This window comes from Nerophis lumbriciformis, linkage group LG20, assembly GCF_033978685.3.
Source record: "Nerophis lumbriciformis linkage group LG20, RoL_Nlum_v2.1, whole genome shotgun sequence".
Taxonomy (NCBI): Eukaryota; Metazoa; Chordata; class Actinopteri; order Syngnathiformes; family Syngnathidae; genus Nerophis; species Nerophis lumbriciformis.
The window spans coordinates 19,490,001-19,508,548 of NC_084567.2; the positions used below are offsets into that span (position 1 = coordinate 19,490,001).

At 39.3% G+C, this 18,548-nt stretch overlaps 1 protein-coding gene across 1 annotated transcript in view; it reads right to left on the reverse strand.

The window, feature by feature from the left end:
• The window catches only part of adgrd2 (adhesion G protein-coupled receptor D2), a 115,424-nt gene that overhangs the window by 48,769 nt on the left and 48,107 nt on the right, over positions 1–18,548 (reverse strand). The window contains exons 9-16 of the mRNA XM_061980572.1: positions 16,319–16,453; positions 15,909–16,017; positions 8,078–8,183; positions 7,960–8,015; positions 7,708–7,834; positions 7,517–7,620; positions 4,586–4,688; positions 2,415–2,568 (exon numbers count right to left, since the gene is read on the reverse strand). Of these exons, the coding sequence (XP_061836556.1) occupies positions 2,415–2,568; positions 4,586–4,688; positions 7,517–7,620; positions 7,708–7,834; positions 7,960–8,015; positions 8,078–8,183; positions 15,909–16,017; positions 16,319–16,453 (894 nt within the window). The remainder of the gene's footprint in view (positions 1–2,414; positions 2,569–4,585; positions 4,689–7,516; positions 7,621–7,707; positions 7,835–7,959; positions 8,016–8,077; positions 8,184–15,908; positions 16,018–16,318; positions 16,454–18,548) is intronic.

An 18,548-nucleotide genomic window follows, 5' to 3' on the forward strand; every position in this document is an offset into this window, starting at 1 on the left:
TTCAAGCATGTTTTAGCTGCGCAGTGTTTCTCAATTGTCTTTTTGTCAAGCCCCCCTATATTAAAATACAATTGAGAACCTGACCTTTATTTATCTGTACAAACCACTCTATGAGTTGCTGGCACCAGCACATACATGCCACCTAGCTGAAGACGTGTGTATTGTTGTCTCATGCCCCCCGACATCTTATCATGCCCCCCATTATATAAGAAGTACTGGTCTATTGATGATATGACTAAAGGATATCTGTATTCAATGTATGCAGGCATGTTTTAGCAAACAGATGAAATGTAAGGAGAAAAAGTTGCAATGTTCCAGTCTGTTTTCTTTCTTTAAAATAATAACGAATCAAAATGGTGTTATGAGTTATTGACCTAGTGAAGACTCTATTTACTTCACATCAAATGTTCCACTTTGACATTTTTAAGGGAGTAAATGTTGCATATTTTGTGTGTTTGCCATAAACAAAAAGGTCAGAAAACAAACAAACAAACAAATAAAAATGAAAACATACCAAAAACTTACAATCGACAGATTGTTAGTGGGATTTTTTTTGGAAAACAGACATTGCTCCAAAAATAATAATGAATCAAAATAAATGTTGAATTATTGACCTATTTTTGGTTCCAATGACCTCACATTACTTGAATAAAACTGATATATTATATTACATATATTGTTTTTGCCAGGAAAAAAGTTTTTTTAAATTACAAAAAGTGCCATAACCATAAACATGTTTTATTTTTACAGATTTACCTGAAGGTAATCTAGAGATTTAAGCATTTAATAATAAATATTGATAATAACATGTGACTTATTCTTAAAGTTAAAGGCACAAAGTTAAATATAATTGTCATGCACACACTAGGTGTGGCGAAATTATTCTCTGCATTTGACCCATCACACCTCCCGGGGGGTGATCAAGGGTGCTGCCCGGGAATCATTTTTGGTGATTTAACCCCAATTGCAACCCTTGATGCTGAGTGCCAAGCAGGGAGGTAATGGGTCCCATTTTTATTGTCTTGGGTATGACTTGGGTTTGAACTCACAACCTACTCGTCTCAGGGCAGATACTCTAACCACTAGGCCACTGAGTAAGTTATCAATTTAATGACTGAAACCCTTCTAGATCCTTGGGAAAAAAATAAAAATAATATATATATATATATATATATATATATATATATATATATATATATATATATATATATATATATATATATATATATATATATATATATATATATATATATATATATATATATATATATATATATATATATATATATATGTCCCTCTTGACAAAATTAGTGCAGTTCAGCTAAATTTATTGGTGGACTTGTTTTTTCAGCATTGTCCACACGTTTGAGTCAGGACTTTGGGAAGGCCATTCTAAAACCTGAATTCTAGCCTGATTTAGGCATTCCTTCACCACTTTTGACGTGTGTTTGGGGTCATTGTCCTGTTGGAACACCCAACTGTGCCCAAGACCCAACCTCCGGGCTAATGATTTTAGGTTGTCCTTAAGAATTTGAAGGTAATCCTCCTTTTTCATTGTCCCATTTAAAACACCAGATCCATTGGCAGCAAAACAGGACCAGGGCGTAATACTACCACCACCACGCTTGACGGGAGGCTTGGTGTTCCTGGGATTAGAGGCCTCTTCTTTTCTCCTCCAAACATATTGCTGGGTATTGTGGCCATACAGCTCAATTTTTGTTTCATCTGACCACAGAACTTTCCTCCAGAAGGTCTTGTCTTTGTCCATGTCAAAAGTGGTAAAGGAATGGCTAAATCAGGCTAGAATTAAGGTTTTACAATGACCTTCCCAAAATCCTGACTTAAACTTGTGGACAATGCTGAAGAAACAAGTCCATGTCAGAAAACCAACACATTTAGCTGAACTGCACCAATTTTGTTAAGAGGAGTGGTCAAAAATTCAACCAGAAGCTTGCCAGAAGCTTGTGGATGGCTACCAAAAGCGCCTTATTGCAGTGAAACTTGCTAAGGGACATGTAAGCAAATATTAACATTGCTGTATGTATACTTTTGACCCAGCAGATTTGGTCACATTTTCAGTAGACCCATAATAAATTCATAAAAGAACCAAACTTCATGAATGTTTTTTGTGACCACCAAGTATGTGCTCCAATTACTCTATCACAAAAAAATAAGAGTTGTATAAATTATTGGAAACTCAAGACAGCCATGACATTATGTTCTTTACAAGTGTATGTCAACTTTTGATCGCAACTGTATGTATATATATATATACATATATGGTATTGGTTTGGAAAATGAAAAATATGAAAATGGCCCCCGCATGCTTTGATTTTTCAGTGTGTGGCCGTCAGAGGAGGAAGTTTGTTCTAACGGCTGGTGGGCAGACAGTCTGAATGATTAGACATTATTACCCCAGCCAATGGCGTAGTAGAGTTTCATTCTGCGGTCCTCACTGATATTGACAGACACGACTTTGCTCCACAGCAGCAACCCTTCAACCAGCATCCAGGAGAAAGAAGCCATGAAGAAGAGATGGAGCAATGCTGTCACCATAAAACATGCGGCCTGCAGGAACCAACGTGGAAAGAAACATTGATTACTTTTACTGGAAAACAGTAATTGCAGTGCTTTTCAGTTCTTTTCTGTCATGACGATGATTGAAATACAGTAGGACCTCAACTAATGAGTATTTTCAGATCAATAATGCTTTAAGTCGGAGCGTAGCACTGCAACCATACTGAAGCAGAATGAGTCCATAACGTCAGCCTTGGACCTTAAAATCATATCTCAACATTTATCCATGGAAATATGGAGAAGCTTCAGATGGTGTGTTTGACGGAGAAGGCAAATAGTGTACGTTGTTACATAACTTCATAAAAAACATCTTACTTGCTTGTATTACATTCTATTGATTTCATACAATATTTATTATATAAAAGTTTTTTTTTCTTTAAAAAAAAAAAAACATTCCAATGTTTTTGATGGGCGCCCAGCACTGATTCAATTTAAATCTATTTCTTTTAATGGGCGACGTTGATTTGAGAGACAAGTGTTTTGAGTAGAGTGTTCCGTCACAGAACCAATTAAATTCCTATATTGAGGTTCTACTTATTACTTGGTAATATTTATTTATTCATTCGTACAATTCACTGGGTTCTATAAACACGTTATTGTCAAAATTGATGAATAAAATCAGCTTTTAACAACCAAGTTGGCGACAAAGAGCACAGCTTGTCAATACTGCACTATACTGATAAAGCGCCGCGCCGCGCCCCCTCAGGGGTTCCGCCCCTCCTATTTGAGAAGGGCGGCACTAATATCTCAGTATCTAAGAGAGAGCTTTTCAACTACAAAATCTAGTCAAAGATCATCCATATGACGCTCTACTTTTTTAGGAATCTGCGCCAAAAATGTTCATTAACACCACATTTTTTGTCCGTATTGACCCCATTTGGGCCCTGGAAGGATCAGGACAGGTCCCAAAACAACCTATATGGTCCCAATGAGAAATGGGGTTGACCAAAAGGTCAGAAATTAACCCTAAAAGGATGTTTGTTTTGGGGTACTTTAGGGACCTTTTGGGTTGCGTTTCCAGTGAAAGTACTGTAAATTCGGACTATATGTTGCTACTTTTTTCCTACGCCTTGAACTCTGTGGCTTATAAAACGGTGCGGCTAATTTATGGATTTTTTTACGCTAAGGGCCATAAAGCGACAAGTTTTCATTTAACACTTCAATAGCTTGTTATTGTTTGTGCTGTGGCGCCATTTTTTGGACGAGGTGCCGCTGGGTAAAGGGGAATTCCTGCTGTTTAAGGCTTTAAACTGGAAGTAGAAGTGCCGTTCGGTTTTCTAGCTGCCCATAGCGTTTCTATTCGTATGGATTTTTCATTCACGTTTGTAAGTTTTACAATATAACTACAACAATTCTTATTTATGAAACCGTCCCATGTGTTATGTCTGTAGGAGTGTTTTCATGCATAGTTGTATGTGCTGTCATGATGTAATGATGCTAGTGTTGTTAGCATTAGCTAATATGCTAACACATTTATTATTAACTTACAATGGCATTATTTTTGTATTGTTTCAGTAAATTCACCAAAACGGGACCGTGGAGTTATTAACTCTGTTTAGCTGATTGGAGAGCTAGCTTCCGCAGCTAGTGGGACCATGACGATGACTTCTGTTTTGTTTGATCAGCCATTTTACTGCTTTGTTACAGACACCGTTTGGAAACAATTAAGGTATGTAAATAAACATTTACAGAATCTTTCTGCGTAAATAACTCGTTTCACAACGTATATACAGTATTTGCGCCATATAGTCTGGTGCAGCTAATATATGGAAAACAAATTGTTGAAATTTAGTAGGTGCGGCTTATATACCGGTGTGCTCTATAGTCCAGAAAACACGGCAGGTCCCTATCCTTTTAGGGTCACTTCGGGTCAAAAAGTGCCTCAACCTGTCCAAGAAACTTGTTCTGCCTCTGCAACCAAACGGCTGTTCATGCTTTGAGTGACATCTATTTCAGCTAATTGAAAATATTCTTCTTCCTCAATCACAGCACCAACATTTATTCTGACCTCATTGGCAGACGCCCAGTCACTGCACATTAACAACAATTCCGCCGCTCCCAGAGCCACAATCAGGTTCTTGTGGACGGTGGTGCGATCCGACTTAGGAACCCTGCGCAAGGAGAAACATATGAATGTCATGATTAGTGTTTGATCATTTACTGATTATTGTTTACATGTAATTCATTATTTAGTTTACTGGAGTCAGACTCAAGGCCCAGTGGCCAAATCTGGCCACATGATTTAAGGTGGCCCATTAGGTTGATCTACACAATATTCTTTAATTAGACTAATTACACTAAACACTGACATTTGCTATTTATATATTGTTATTTACAGATAACACTGACATTCATTATCTATATATTGTTATTTACAGATAAACACTGACGTTTTTTATCGATATATTTTAATTTACAAATAAACTGACATTTATTATTTATATATTGCTATTTACAGATAAACAATGACATTTATTATTTATAATGTATATTGTTATTTACAGACAAACACTGACACTTATCAATTATATATTGTTATTTACAGATAAACACTGGCATTTATATATTGTTATTTACAGATAAACACTGACATTTATAACTTATAAACTGTTATTTACAGATGACACTGACATTTATTATTTATATATTGTTATTTACAGATAAACACTGACATAAAAAACCCGGAAAAGGGTGGAGTGCCATCTCCGGGTTGGGGAGGAGATCTTGCCCCAAGTGGAGGAGTTCAAGTACCTCGGAGTCTTGTTCACGAGTGAGGGAAGAGTGGATCGTGAGATCGACAGGCGGATCGGTGCGGCGTCTTCAGTAATGCGGACGCTGTATCGATCCGTTGTGGTGAAGAAGGAGCTGAGCCGGAAGGCAAAGCTCTCAATTTACCGGTCGATCTACGTTCCCATCCTCACCTATGGTCATGAGCTTTGGGTTATGACCGAAAGGACAAGATCACGGGTACAAGCGGCCGAAATGAGTTTCCTCCGCCGGGTGGCGGGGCTCTCCCTTAGAGATAGGGTGAGAAGCTCTGTCATCCGGGGGGAGCTCAAAGTAAAGCCGCTGCTCCTCCACATTGAGAGGAGCCAGATGAGGTGGTTCGGGCATCTGGTCAGGATGCCACCCGAGCGCCTCCCTAAGGAGGTGTTTAGGGCATGTCCGACCGGTAGGAGGCCACGAGGAAGACCCAGGACACGTTGGGAAGACTATGTCTCCCGGCTGGCCTGGGAACGCCTCGGGATCCCCCGGGAGGAGCTGGACGAAGTGGCTGGGGAGAGGGAAGTCTGGGCTTCCCTGCTTAGGCTGCTGCCCCCGCGACCCGACCTCGGATAAGCGGAAGAAGATGGATGGATGGCACTGACATAAATTATTTATATATTGTTATTTACAAATAAACATTGCAATATATTATTTATATATTGTTATTTACAGATAAACACTGATATGTAATATTTATATATTGTTATTTACAGATAAACACTGACAGTTACTAAACCGCTCCTCCATATGTCATCAGTCTGATTTGTATAAACTACATGATTTGTGAGATATGATGGAAACACAAACCACACACTTCTACAGGAACCTATAGATTCAGGGACTAGAGGTACCAGGAACTAGGGCTGGGCTATATTGTCTTTTTTTAATATCGCAATATTTTAAGGCCATATCGCGATACACGATATATATCTCGATATTTTGCCTTAGCCTTGAATGAACACTTGGTGCATATAATCACAGCAGTATGATGATTCTATGTGTCTACATTAAAACATTCTTCTTCATACTGCATCAATATATGCTACTATTAAACTTTCATGCAGAGAAGGAAATCACAACTAAAAAAATCACTATTTTTTTCATACGGTGTTGATCTGGAAATGTTTGCCTCGGCATTTTGATGGTGTGGACGTGTGGCACCAAATGGAGATATTGACGTGCGGAGCAAGCCCTCCTCATTGTCTAGCGGGTGACTTTTCAAATGATGCTACATATTATCAGTGTAGCCGAGTGTCCTCAGTTCGCCTATGCAGTGTACTTATCTAATAAAATAATAAAGAGGAGACATTACAGCAGATTTGGTAGCCACCACTTCTTTAATGTCAACATCACACACCTCCTTCCACAACCACACACACCCTATGTCACAGCCCTACGGCAACAACTCTAGAGGGACAAAACTCCTCCTCCTTACCTAACACACTCCGGTAACTTGGGACACCCTGAACTGTTTGTTACAGCAGTAATGCTACTTTTTATAGCAACGCTTTCGCCCCACACTTGACAAATTACGGTTGTCTGTTCGACATATTCCCACTTGAAGCCAAACCACCGCCAGACGATGCTGTTTTTCTTGGGAATTAATTATTCCTCCATTTGTTACCAGATTCGCACCTTCTTTCTCTTGTATTAGCGCTCGCACCACTCCGCTAGCATCACAGCTAATGTTAGCCATGCTGCTACCTCTCTGCTCGGGGAGGGCGTATACGTATGTGACGTATGACGTGACAGTATGTGACGTGTGTAAGAAGGTGCGCTTGCTGTCTGTGAGAAGGAGATACTGGAAAGAGGAGGAGAGCCTGTAGTGTAATGCCCGCAGCAACTGCGTGAGAACGTATACTCGATATCACGATATAGTCATTTTCTATATCACACAGAGACAAACCCGCGATATATCGCGTGTATCGATATATCGCCCAGCCCTACCAGGAACCGAAAGTTCCTAAATTTTTGGCGGAAAATGGCCTTGCATCGTCCGGAGAAATTTGAACTGAACATACAACAGCAATGTTCAGCATTTTTAGAAAACACCTCTCAGATGCTCTCCAACTATGATGTGTTATTTTTTCTCGTATGTGAATGTGGTAGTTTAAAAAAAATGCTTTCACCGTCAGCGGTATGAAGGGTGCACTCTGTGATGCTTGTGACTCACCCCACGACAATGAAAAGGATGAAGGTGAAGAGGAGGCCACACAGAGACACTCCACAGCCAATGAACGTCAGCACCTGCAGAGCTTTTTTGTTTTCTGGACTCGGCTGAAACACACGCACGGTCCACAGACCCCACCCACGCAATGAGCTGTAAATAGCGGTACATACAGTTGAAGACGGCTCAGACGCTACCTGGGCTTCGTAGACTTGCAGTAGCAATGCAAAGTTGGTGGTGTGGTTGCAGTAGCACACCGTGTGGTCGTAGTGTCTGGAAACAACTTTGCACCCTTTGGTATTCCACCAGCCGCCCGCCTCAGGACTAGGCAGACACAGATAGTCGCATGTTCGCACAGGAATGGGAAGAACGGAAAACAGTTAAATATCTCGGATTGTGGCAGCTAAGATAGCTCTAGCAGGAATGTAAAAACTCCAAATATCTCTTACGTGAGAGTAAAGTCCCAGAAGGCGCACACAGAGTCGTACACAGCGCCGGCAGGATTCTAGGACCAGGATTTGATACGAAGAGTCAAAGGGAAATCTGTTGGAAAGAGATCCTTCTCACCTGCACTTTGTGATGGAGATGAAAGTGGACTGCTGTGCTGACGGGCTGATTGTCTCCCAGAACAGTGGTGGATATGACCGAGGAGCCCAGGATAGTACCCAGATATCTGAAGGGTACACAAGGAAACAGAGTTTCAGTAGGCCATAACTATGGATTTCCACCGTAAACCCATGTAAATCCTTGATCAGGTTGTGAATCTTTGGCAACCTAACGATTCGAGTCAGAATCGATTCAACACAAGTCTCACATTAGATTTATTTCAGTGTTTCTTAGCCCATTGTTTGGCCTCCAAAAAATATCTGTTTCTCAGCTGTGGTCCGTATTGGCGGCGCTCAGTTATAATACACTTTTCCACCACTTGCAGCAGTAATGACAATGTCAAACGAACAGAAGAAGTCTGGAGCTAAAGTCATAGAAAAGTTTCTTAAGCGCAAAAAAATATGACTGAAGCGGAGAAGCTGTATTTTTTTTGGACAGTTTATTTAGGAGACCTATTCATTTTCAATTTAGTTTATGTATATTAACGCAACATAATTGTATTTTATCACTTGTTAATGATCCTTCTTTTTTTTTTCATTTAATGTTTATTGACATCCAGCATCAGACAGTCCTATCCTTTTGCATACATCATACATCTATTGCCTGCCCTAAATGTCAAAAATATTTTGACCCCTCACCCTCATAAAAGAGAAAAACAGCAAGAAAACAAAACAAAGTAATAATAATATTTACAGATAAATCAATAACAAATGTTTTTAAATAAGTAAATAATAATAATCAAAAATAAAATAAAATCATATAAACAGAGAGTAAATAACACACACCTTGTAGCGTCTCGGAAGAGTTAGTGCTGCAAAGGGTACTGGGTATTTGTTCTGTTGTGTTTATGTTGTGTTACGGTGCGGATGTTCTCCCAAAATGTGTTTGTCATTCTTGTTTGGTGTGGGTTCACAGTCTGGCGCATATTTCTAACAATGTTAAAGTTTTTTATACAGGCACCCTTAGTGTGACCTGTATCGCTGAAGATCAAGTATGCCTTGCATTCGCTTGTGGGTGCGTGCCAAAGCCGCACATATTATATGACTGGGCCAGCACTCGTTGAACTGGACGAAAAGGAGACGTGACGATTTTCGGGAGGGGCACTGAAATCTGGGAGTCTTCCGGGAGGGTTGGCAAGTATGAGAATTAGCAGTGAATGCGGTGTTACCGCACCACCGTCGCTGTATATAATCGGTGGGCCAGCTCTTATGTTAATTTGATATCGCCTCAAGGGCCAAGTGAAATTACATGGCGGGCCAAATCTGGCACACACACACACACACACACACACACACACACACACACACACACACACACACACACACACACACACACACACACACACACACACACACACACACACACACACACACACACACACACACACACATATATACAATAACATTCTGTAGAGCTTGGTGTATCTCTTTGCAATAGTCCTTTATGGCAGAGCAGTCCCAGAAAATATGGTAGTGGTTTGCGTTTAGGTTCCCACAATTTCTCCAACAGACAGGGGAGTTATCATAGTGAGACTTCTGAGAAAGTGTGGTAAAAATCTGATCACCGGCCAAACTCCCTCCACTTGGGTGAGCTGGTACAAGTCCATTGATATTTCCATATTATTGTCCATCCTTCCTCGGATATAGTTATCCCTCCTTCCTTCTCCCATTTTGTTTTAATATATGAAGTTGAATATGATTTCAGATTCAACAGACCCTTGTACTAGCATGAAACAGTTCTATCAATAGTTTCTGAATTATAGGCTTTTGTAAAAAGTTCAATCAAACATATACTCGTCTTTGTGACATTTTTCACTTACAAATTAACAAAATGCCGCAACTGCAAATATCGATAGAAGTTTTGGTTTTCTAATAAATGTGTCCTTTTAATAGTTTCAAAACGAAGCATTTTTTTTTTTAAATCTTTCATTACACTACATAAATAAAGCTGTTATACCCTTAGATATCCAGTCCTTGAATCTTGAGTCTAATTTATTAGGTGTAAACTCTGAATCATAGGCACACCATTTATGAACTGTAATTTCACTCTCGAGTTTGCATTCCTTTATGATCATTTTCCACACTTTAAGGGTCCATTTCACCCAGGATTGCTTGTATGGGGATGGAGGGCATTTCTTCGTCAATATTTTCCCATTGAGCACTGTTCTAATCTGCGCTGCAAAATAACAATATCTGAGGCAAGGTAAACCCCATCCTCTTTTTTGTTACAAACTAATGATCCTTTCTTATACAGTATATTTGATTAGTATTCATTTTTCTAATCAGCCTGACCTATGCCTAAAATGTTTATGTTAAATAAATAATCATCTTTGTGATTAACACATGCTTTCATATCATTTGACAAGGTTGTAAACTGTAAGTCGATTATGTATAATTATTGTACACGATTAAAATAAATAATATAAATGATAAATGGGTTATACTTGTATAGCGCTTTTCTACCTTCAAGGTACTCAAAGCGCTTTGACAGTATTACCACATTCACCCATTCACACACACATTCACACACTGATGGCGGGAGCTGCCATGCAAGGCGCTAACCAGCAGCCATCAGGAGCAAGGGGTGAAGTGTCTTGCCCAAGGACACAAGGGACGTGACTAGGATGGTAGAAGGTGGGGACTAACTCTTCCGGGACGCTACAAAATACACCCCTGCTACAACCAAACCGCCCCCCCCACACACACACCTTGTAGCGTCCCGGAAGAGTTAGTGCTGCAAAGGGTTCTGGGTATTTGTTCTGTTGTGTTTATGTTGTGTTACGGTGCGGATGTTCTCCCGAAATGTGTTTGTCATTCTTGTTTGGTGTGTGTTCACAGTGTAGCGTATATCTGTAACAGTGTTAAAGTTGTTTAGACGGCCACCCTCAGTGTAACCTGTATCGCTATTGATCAAGTATGCGTTGCATTCACTTGTGTGTGCGTGCAGAAGCCGCACATATTATGTGACTGGGCCAGCACTCGTTGGACTGGATGAAAAGCAGACGTGACGATTTTCGGAAGGACCACTGAAATTTGGGAGCCTCCCGAGAGGGTTGGCAAGTATGAGAATTAGCGGTGAATGCGGTGTTACCGCGCCACCGCCGCTGTATATAATTGGCGGGCCAGCTCTAGTGTTAATTTGATATCGCCTCAAGGGCCAAGTGAAATTACACTTGGCCCGCGGGCCAGAGTTTGACACCCATGTCATAAAGTTTGGCTTGTACCATTCTGGTGCTTTTCTGCAGGCTGTGGCAATAATGCACACTCTCTGGGCTTGTGGTGGCGAATCTTCACTGTCACTCACGCAGCAAAAACCTTCATGAACTATGGAGGTTAATTTAATATGGACGGCGTGGCGAAGTTGGTAGAGTGGCCGTGCCAGCAATCAGAGGGTTGCTGGTTACTGGGGTTCAATCCCCACCTTCTACCATCCTAGTCACGTCCGTTGTGTCCTTGGGCAAGACACTTCACCCCTTGCTCCTGATGGCTGCTGGTTAGCGCCTTGCATGGCAGCTCCCGCCATCAGTGTGTGAATGTGTGTGTGAATGGGTGAATGTGGTAATACTGTCAAAGCGCTTTGAGTACCTTGAAGGTAGAAAAGCGCGATACAAGTATAACCCATTTATCATTTATCATTTGTGTCTTTATTACGAAAGGTTTTTTTTACACTGAATTTATGTAACTTAATTTTTTTGCTGTCAAATTATATGAAATATCTATCTATCTATCTATCTATCTATCTATCTATCTATCTATCTATATTTATGCTGACAATTTCACTGAATGAAAATATGTGAGCAAAATTCAGTGTGTATAAATGCAGTGGCAAAACATTTGGTGCATAAAAAAATATTTTCATAGAAACTCACCTCGTTGGCTGCTTCTGAGACAGGATTGATTCACAGGAAGTGAGTCTCGAGTTATGAAGCAACCAAGATTTCTGCACTGAATTTTTTTTATACTGTATTTTTTTTACACTGGATTTTAAAGAACAGCATTTTAAAGCACCAATTTTTTATTACAAACTGAATTTTGAAACACCAAATTTTAACACAAATTTAGCTCACACATTTTTATTCACTGCAATTACATCCGGGATAGACTCCAGCCCCCCACCACCAAATATATATTTTTATTGTAACATTTACAAATAAGCTGTTTATGACGACTGCTGTCTAGTTGTTATATATTTCTTATTTGCATGTATGACATTAATTTGTAATTACAGTTGCAAGTCCAAGACCTTAGATGGCAGTAGTGTATAGTTTATGTTGTGTGTTTATTATTTATTTTTTGTTGCACCCTAAAAAGTGTTAATACTGTAAATATTGTACTTATTACGCACCAGCTATTTGATTGTAACGTGCATGCTAGTTGTAGTTTTCATGAACACATTTGGAGGTGTTGAAATCTCCATGTAAAATCGCTAATGCTAATCAGTAGCATGCCAATAGCAAAGCCAATGTATATTTGCTTAAAGCCAGCACATTTTTGGAAAAGTTGAGCCTTCTTTTACTTAAGTTGAAGTGTTTTTTGAGTCGATTTCTTTGTTGTTCTTTGTTGAAAATTGCAACATTACTTCGAGGTAGTTTGGCTCGCTCTCAGTGCTGTTGGAGTGCGAGCCGCTCACCTTACAACCCCGGTACCGAAACATGGCACTGTTGGATTTTACGTGAATGGATGTCCAAACGGACCGGCGAGATTCAGTCGGTGCCAAAAAAAGATACCGGATTCGGTTCCTATTCCGAGTCATTAACTTGAACCACGGCTCAGTCACATTGAGGTTCTTGCCCAGGGCCCCATTGAAGCTAGAACTGCCACTGACTGGACCTGTATTTACTTGGTGGACAATCAATACCAACATTTGCAGTATTTCTTAATAGAAGTCTAATTTGTCTTAAAATTGGGAGTAACTCAAAACGTTTCTGAAGCTTTGGACACATCCCCGAGTGATGTGCGATACCACTGATTTCATTTCTGACCAGATACCAAATAAAAATCAGGCTGGTATTGGCGATACGATCTGATAACGATACTTTGTGCAAATATACCTAATGTGTCTGCAAACATTTTAAAAATTGTGTGTTTTCAAATAATAACATATCTATCTAAAAAAACAACAACAATATAAACATGTAATAAAAAAGAAAAAAATTGAAATGCAATGAGAAAAATAATAATGTAAGTAGTCACTTATAACACAATTTTTTTGTCTGTAAATATCTGTTTTGAGCATTTCTTTTTTATATAGAAAAACCCATATATGGCTTTTCTGTATGTGGCTCTTGATGCAAAAGATTAGAAATACAAATAAAATATACTTAAAATATAAAGAAAGTTTAGTTAATTAAAAAATTAAATAATATTAACGTTGGAATTAATTAGGAAAATTAAAACATCGATAACAAACACTGTTAATTATATAGCTGGACATTATATTTATTGTACTGGTAGAATTCTTGACACGCTAGAATATGCAGGTAAACAATCGTATTATTATTTTTATTTATAATTTTCTTACATGGGAAAAAACAAATAGTAAAAATGTAAAAAAATAGGTATGTAATGAGGAAAAGCTGAAATATATTAAACTAATCATTATTAATAATATACTTCATCTATACGTATATAATATCTGTTTTATATTTATTAAATTTTTTAAATAAAAAAAATATCAAAATTGCCCCCCCGTACCTGACTTTTCAGCCCTTAGAAAATAAAGGTTTAAACATCCCTGTTCTAAAATATTAGAAGTTCTCAAGATAAAAAATAAAATATATTTAAAATACATACAAAATTTAGTTAGTTAATAAATTTTTTTTATAATATTAACTTTAATATTACAAACTGTTGAATGTGCAACTGAACATGAATATATTTTTACAGGCAGAAGTTTTGACACACTAGTTCATGCAGTTACACAATCCTATTATTAATATGTTTATTCTATTCTTACATGGGACAACGACAACAGTAAAAATGTTTGGAAAAAAGAGCAAAAAAATCGGTATGTAATGAGAGAAAGCTGAAATGTTGTAACTAATAATTATTAATAATATACTTAGTCACCAATAATACAAAGCTGACACAAAATCTCTTTTTAGCATTTTTTTTTAATAAAAAAAAATATCAGTATGGCCGCCGCATATTTTGACTTTTCAGTATGTGAACCTTGGTGGAAAAAGTTTGGACACCCCTGAACTAAAGAATCAAAAGTATCAATGTTTTGATGAAAGGATCGATACAAGAGCATAACGATCTGGTATTGACATTTCATTGCATCATTGCATCTGCTTAGAGGGACTTCATATCCCAAAGAGATTGGGAACTAATAATAATTGTTTGATAGCTCTAAACCAGGGGTGTTCAAACTTCGGCACGCGGTCCGCTGACATCTTTAATTTGGCATGCGAGACGTCATGAGTTTAATAAGGAAGCCTACCCCACAGTAAGATCGCACTATTTTATATACCGGGTAGTCTGACAATTATGATGCAGGTATTGTGCCGCCATCTAGTGGCCAATGTGAGTAGTTCAGATCAATGACATGCACAACATTTACATGAATGACACCAATGCAAATAACCTTCCCTAGTCATGGTGGGGGGAAAAAAAATATCCAACCAAATCAAAAAGTCACACACATTGTCACACATAACAACCTGCTCACTGAACTTTGTGGACATTATAAAAAAACGTCCATGCACCATAAAATATTAAAAATTACACCCATTTAAATCCATCACTAAGCATGATGGGAAAAAGGCAAATCACTCCCTCCACACTATTGGTTTTCAAATTAGGGTACTACTGTCAGGTTTGTCACTGACAGTTTAGTTATGTTTTGAGTTTTTCTTCTGTGTCTTTATTTCCTGTAAGCGCTCTTATTTTGGTTCCCTGAGTGCTGTGTCCCCCTCAGCTGTGGCTGATTGGCACCTGGCCACACCTGGTGTCAATCAGCCAGCTACTATTTAGTCCTGCTTTGCCCTCTAGTCAGTGCTGGAGTATTGTCGCTAATGATTGTCAATGTCATTAATACTTATCGTTGTAGCTGTGTCGACTTCTGTTCACTCTGCTCATGTCATAGTTCCTTCGTGTCACAGTAATGTTTTTGTTTCTTGTCCACAGTTAGCCTTTGTGCTAGTTTTTGTTCATAGCCAAGTTTGTTCTCCGCCTTTGTGCGAGCCTTTTGTTTGTACCCTTTTGTTTGTTCTTGTTTTAGTGTTAAATTAAATCAGGTTTTCCTGCACCAAGCCTGCTGTCTCTGCATCTTGGGGTTCGTCACCTACAAAATGTGACAACTACTGTACTATCTACTGGAATATTTGCACACACTCCGGGGGTTAATTGATGCATTTTGCAATGTTTGCAATTTAATTAAAAGTAAACAAAAATCTAAAACAAAACGTATCCATGTTTGGCGCATTTTAGCAGCTTGATATTTCTGATTGCTTACAAAACTTTAAGTAAACAAGGTAGAAGTCAAACTTTCTCATAATAATTATTAAATATATACCAATATCCATTATATTAATATTATATGTACACACACACACACATATATATATATATATATATATATATATATATATATATATATATATATATATATATATACACAATCATATATACTGTATATGTATGTATATATATATATATATATATATATATATATATATTTACATGTATGCCTTTTTTTTTTTTAGCCCAATGCGCCACCAATTCAAACATTTTGGCCACCCCCTGCTCTAAACTACTAAATCCAAACCACTTTAAGTCTACTCGTCCAATACCTCTGACTTCCATCGGTGACGGTCGGCACCATGCTGATGTTTTCTTCAGGATTGAAAAGAGGCCGCAGAGAACCGTACCACGTGTTGACCAAGGTGAGTTTGTGGAACCCTGCACACCAAAGAGATCAAAGAGATAAAGATTCCTACAGCCAATAAGCGAAACCATGTGTTCATTTCGGATCGATGATTGTTCAAGGTGAATAGTCGCTGCAACAGCCAAGAAATTTCCTCCGGCTGCATTTCACTGCAAGACCTTGGCAGGATGAATGCGTACTACACATTCTCAAGTCGAGGCATTCATGGGCCAGACTGAATGTGTGTCCTTTGCAAAAGGAGCGTGCGACAAGTCTGAATATGCAATCGACTTAAGTGAGTGGAGGTCGCTGAGAGGAAGTGATTGGTTCTCCTACCGTTGTTATGGAGATCCTGGATCTTCTGATGTGGCACCGAGATGCAGTCAGGACTGGAGTGTTTCTCCGTCTCAGGACCACAGAAACTTGGTCCCTTGGACGGTTCCCACAGCATCTGCTGCTGCACCGCCAACTCTGAAGAAACCACGGAAGCAGAGCACGTGCGCCTCGATTCAGCTCAGTGTTGATTTTGTTGACTCAAGATGTTTGTGTCTTAGTTATCGTCATTGACAACTAATTGACTGAAACGATAATGGAATTAATAGACAATTTAGTCAATGAATAAAAACGAGACAAAAATGTTGACATAGACGAAATCCAACTGTATTTAATCTCGTCTTTAGGCGGATAGAACAAGTTAGGAATCTATCCAATCACATTTGCATGTGGGGGGGAGGGGGGGCTGCGGGTAAATCACGAAGGAGATCCGATCAGAACTACTCTCTTTGTAAGAAGCAGTGTTTTGATTTGTATTCAGTGGGAAAACGACTGTACTGTTGTCACACAACTCAATACAATATGTCTTCGACAGCTGGAAGACAGAGAAGAGAAGACATACGGGCGCACTTCACCTTTGCCATGGTACACAACAAGACACGTTGTTAAACTCCATTTTCTCCAGTGAAAATACAACCAACTTGAGGCGCCGTCTGCGGGCTAATCATCAGGACATCTTCGCAACAGTAAATCATAGTAATATTTCGATATTCCATAAGGTGGTGCCATATTTCCATGCTTTCCACCTAAAGAAGTCTGATGCATTTCAACTATGGAACAAAAAATACACAAATAATGACTAAGAATAAAATGCATTAATGTATATAAAATGTATAAATAAAACTACTGCAAAAATAGGGACACAATAACAATGCAAGCTTTTGTACACTTGAACTACTTCCCTGAAGAATAATGAACCCGAAAAGTGAATCCAAATAAAGTAAATTAATAAATGAAATAAATAAATGCATACAATAAAAAAATAATCACACACACGATATAGACATATATACATAAATACACACATACATATATACATACACACACACATACACATTACACACGTACCATATATACATATATACACACATACATACAATAAACATACATACTATACATATACAAATATATACATACATACATACATATATACATACATGGTTTCGGCGGCCGCGGGTGTTTGCGCTGCGGACGGGCGGTGGTGGTGATGGTTGCTGCAGTGATACCAGCGGTTGGCATCGCTGTGTTGGGTTGGAGTGGTTGGGGGACTGTGGCTGGTGTCTGTGCGCTTGTGGGGTTGTGGGGCTGGCTGGCGTTGGCTTGCCGGCTGGTTTGGGGGATGGCGTGCGGACGGGATGCATTGGCTTCTTCACCCGTTGGGGGTATGGGCTCTGCAGGGTTGGGTTGGGGCGGGCGGGGGCTGGCTTTGTTTGGCGGGGGGAGGGCTCGCGTGGCGTCACGTTAAAGTTGTCTGGTGTGGGTCACGGGCTGTGGCGGGGGATGGCGGCCTCCTGGCCGTAGTTCCTGGTTGTCGGCCGCGTGGACTGGGGGGATGTCCGGGCCCTCTACTCCTCCTACTTATAGCACACACAGTCACACATATATAGGACTTTGGGGATTCTATAAATAAAGTTGATTTGATTTGATTTGATTTGTCCTGCGGGGAGGCATGGCGGGGGGTTGAGGATGCCTCCAATGGGGCTCCAGTCCTCCTGTCTTGTCCCCTGCTCGTCCATCCCTCAATCTTAGCTGCATATTAGACACTTAGGATTTGGGGGGCTTGGCTTGGTTGGGACCCACCATGACCTTGATGTCCCCCAATTTTAATCGCATTATTAGTTCCCACAAGCATACATATCTCACTCACGCTACAGTACACACATCAATAGGGACTGGAGGTCGGCTGTAACGGCTGACCTCCTAATTTTAACTACACAGCAGACACTCTGGGGGCCTTGTACACATGCATGGGGGGATTGGGGTTCGGCGCACCCCTCATTGCCTCGTCGGCCGGCGGGGACTGCGGTCTGGTGGCCTGCCAGGCTTTTATTCATTTATTATTGTTATATATATTTTTTTATTTTTAATGTATTTATTATTTTTATTTTTATTATTTACTTATTTTTATTTTATTTTATTTTTAAAATTTTATTATTTTATTTTATTTTTTTAAATCTTATTATTTATTTGTGTGTGGCGTCGCGCGGGTCTCACTTCCTGTTGGGTGGGGTCT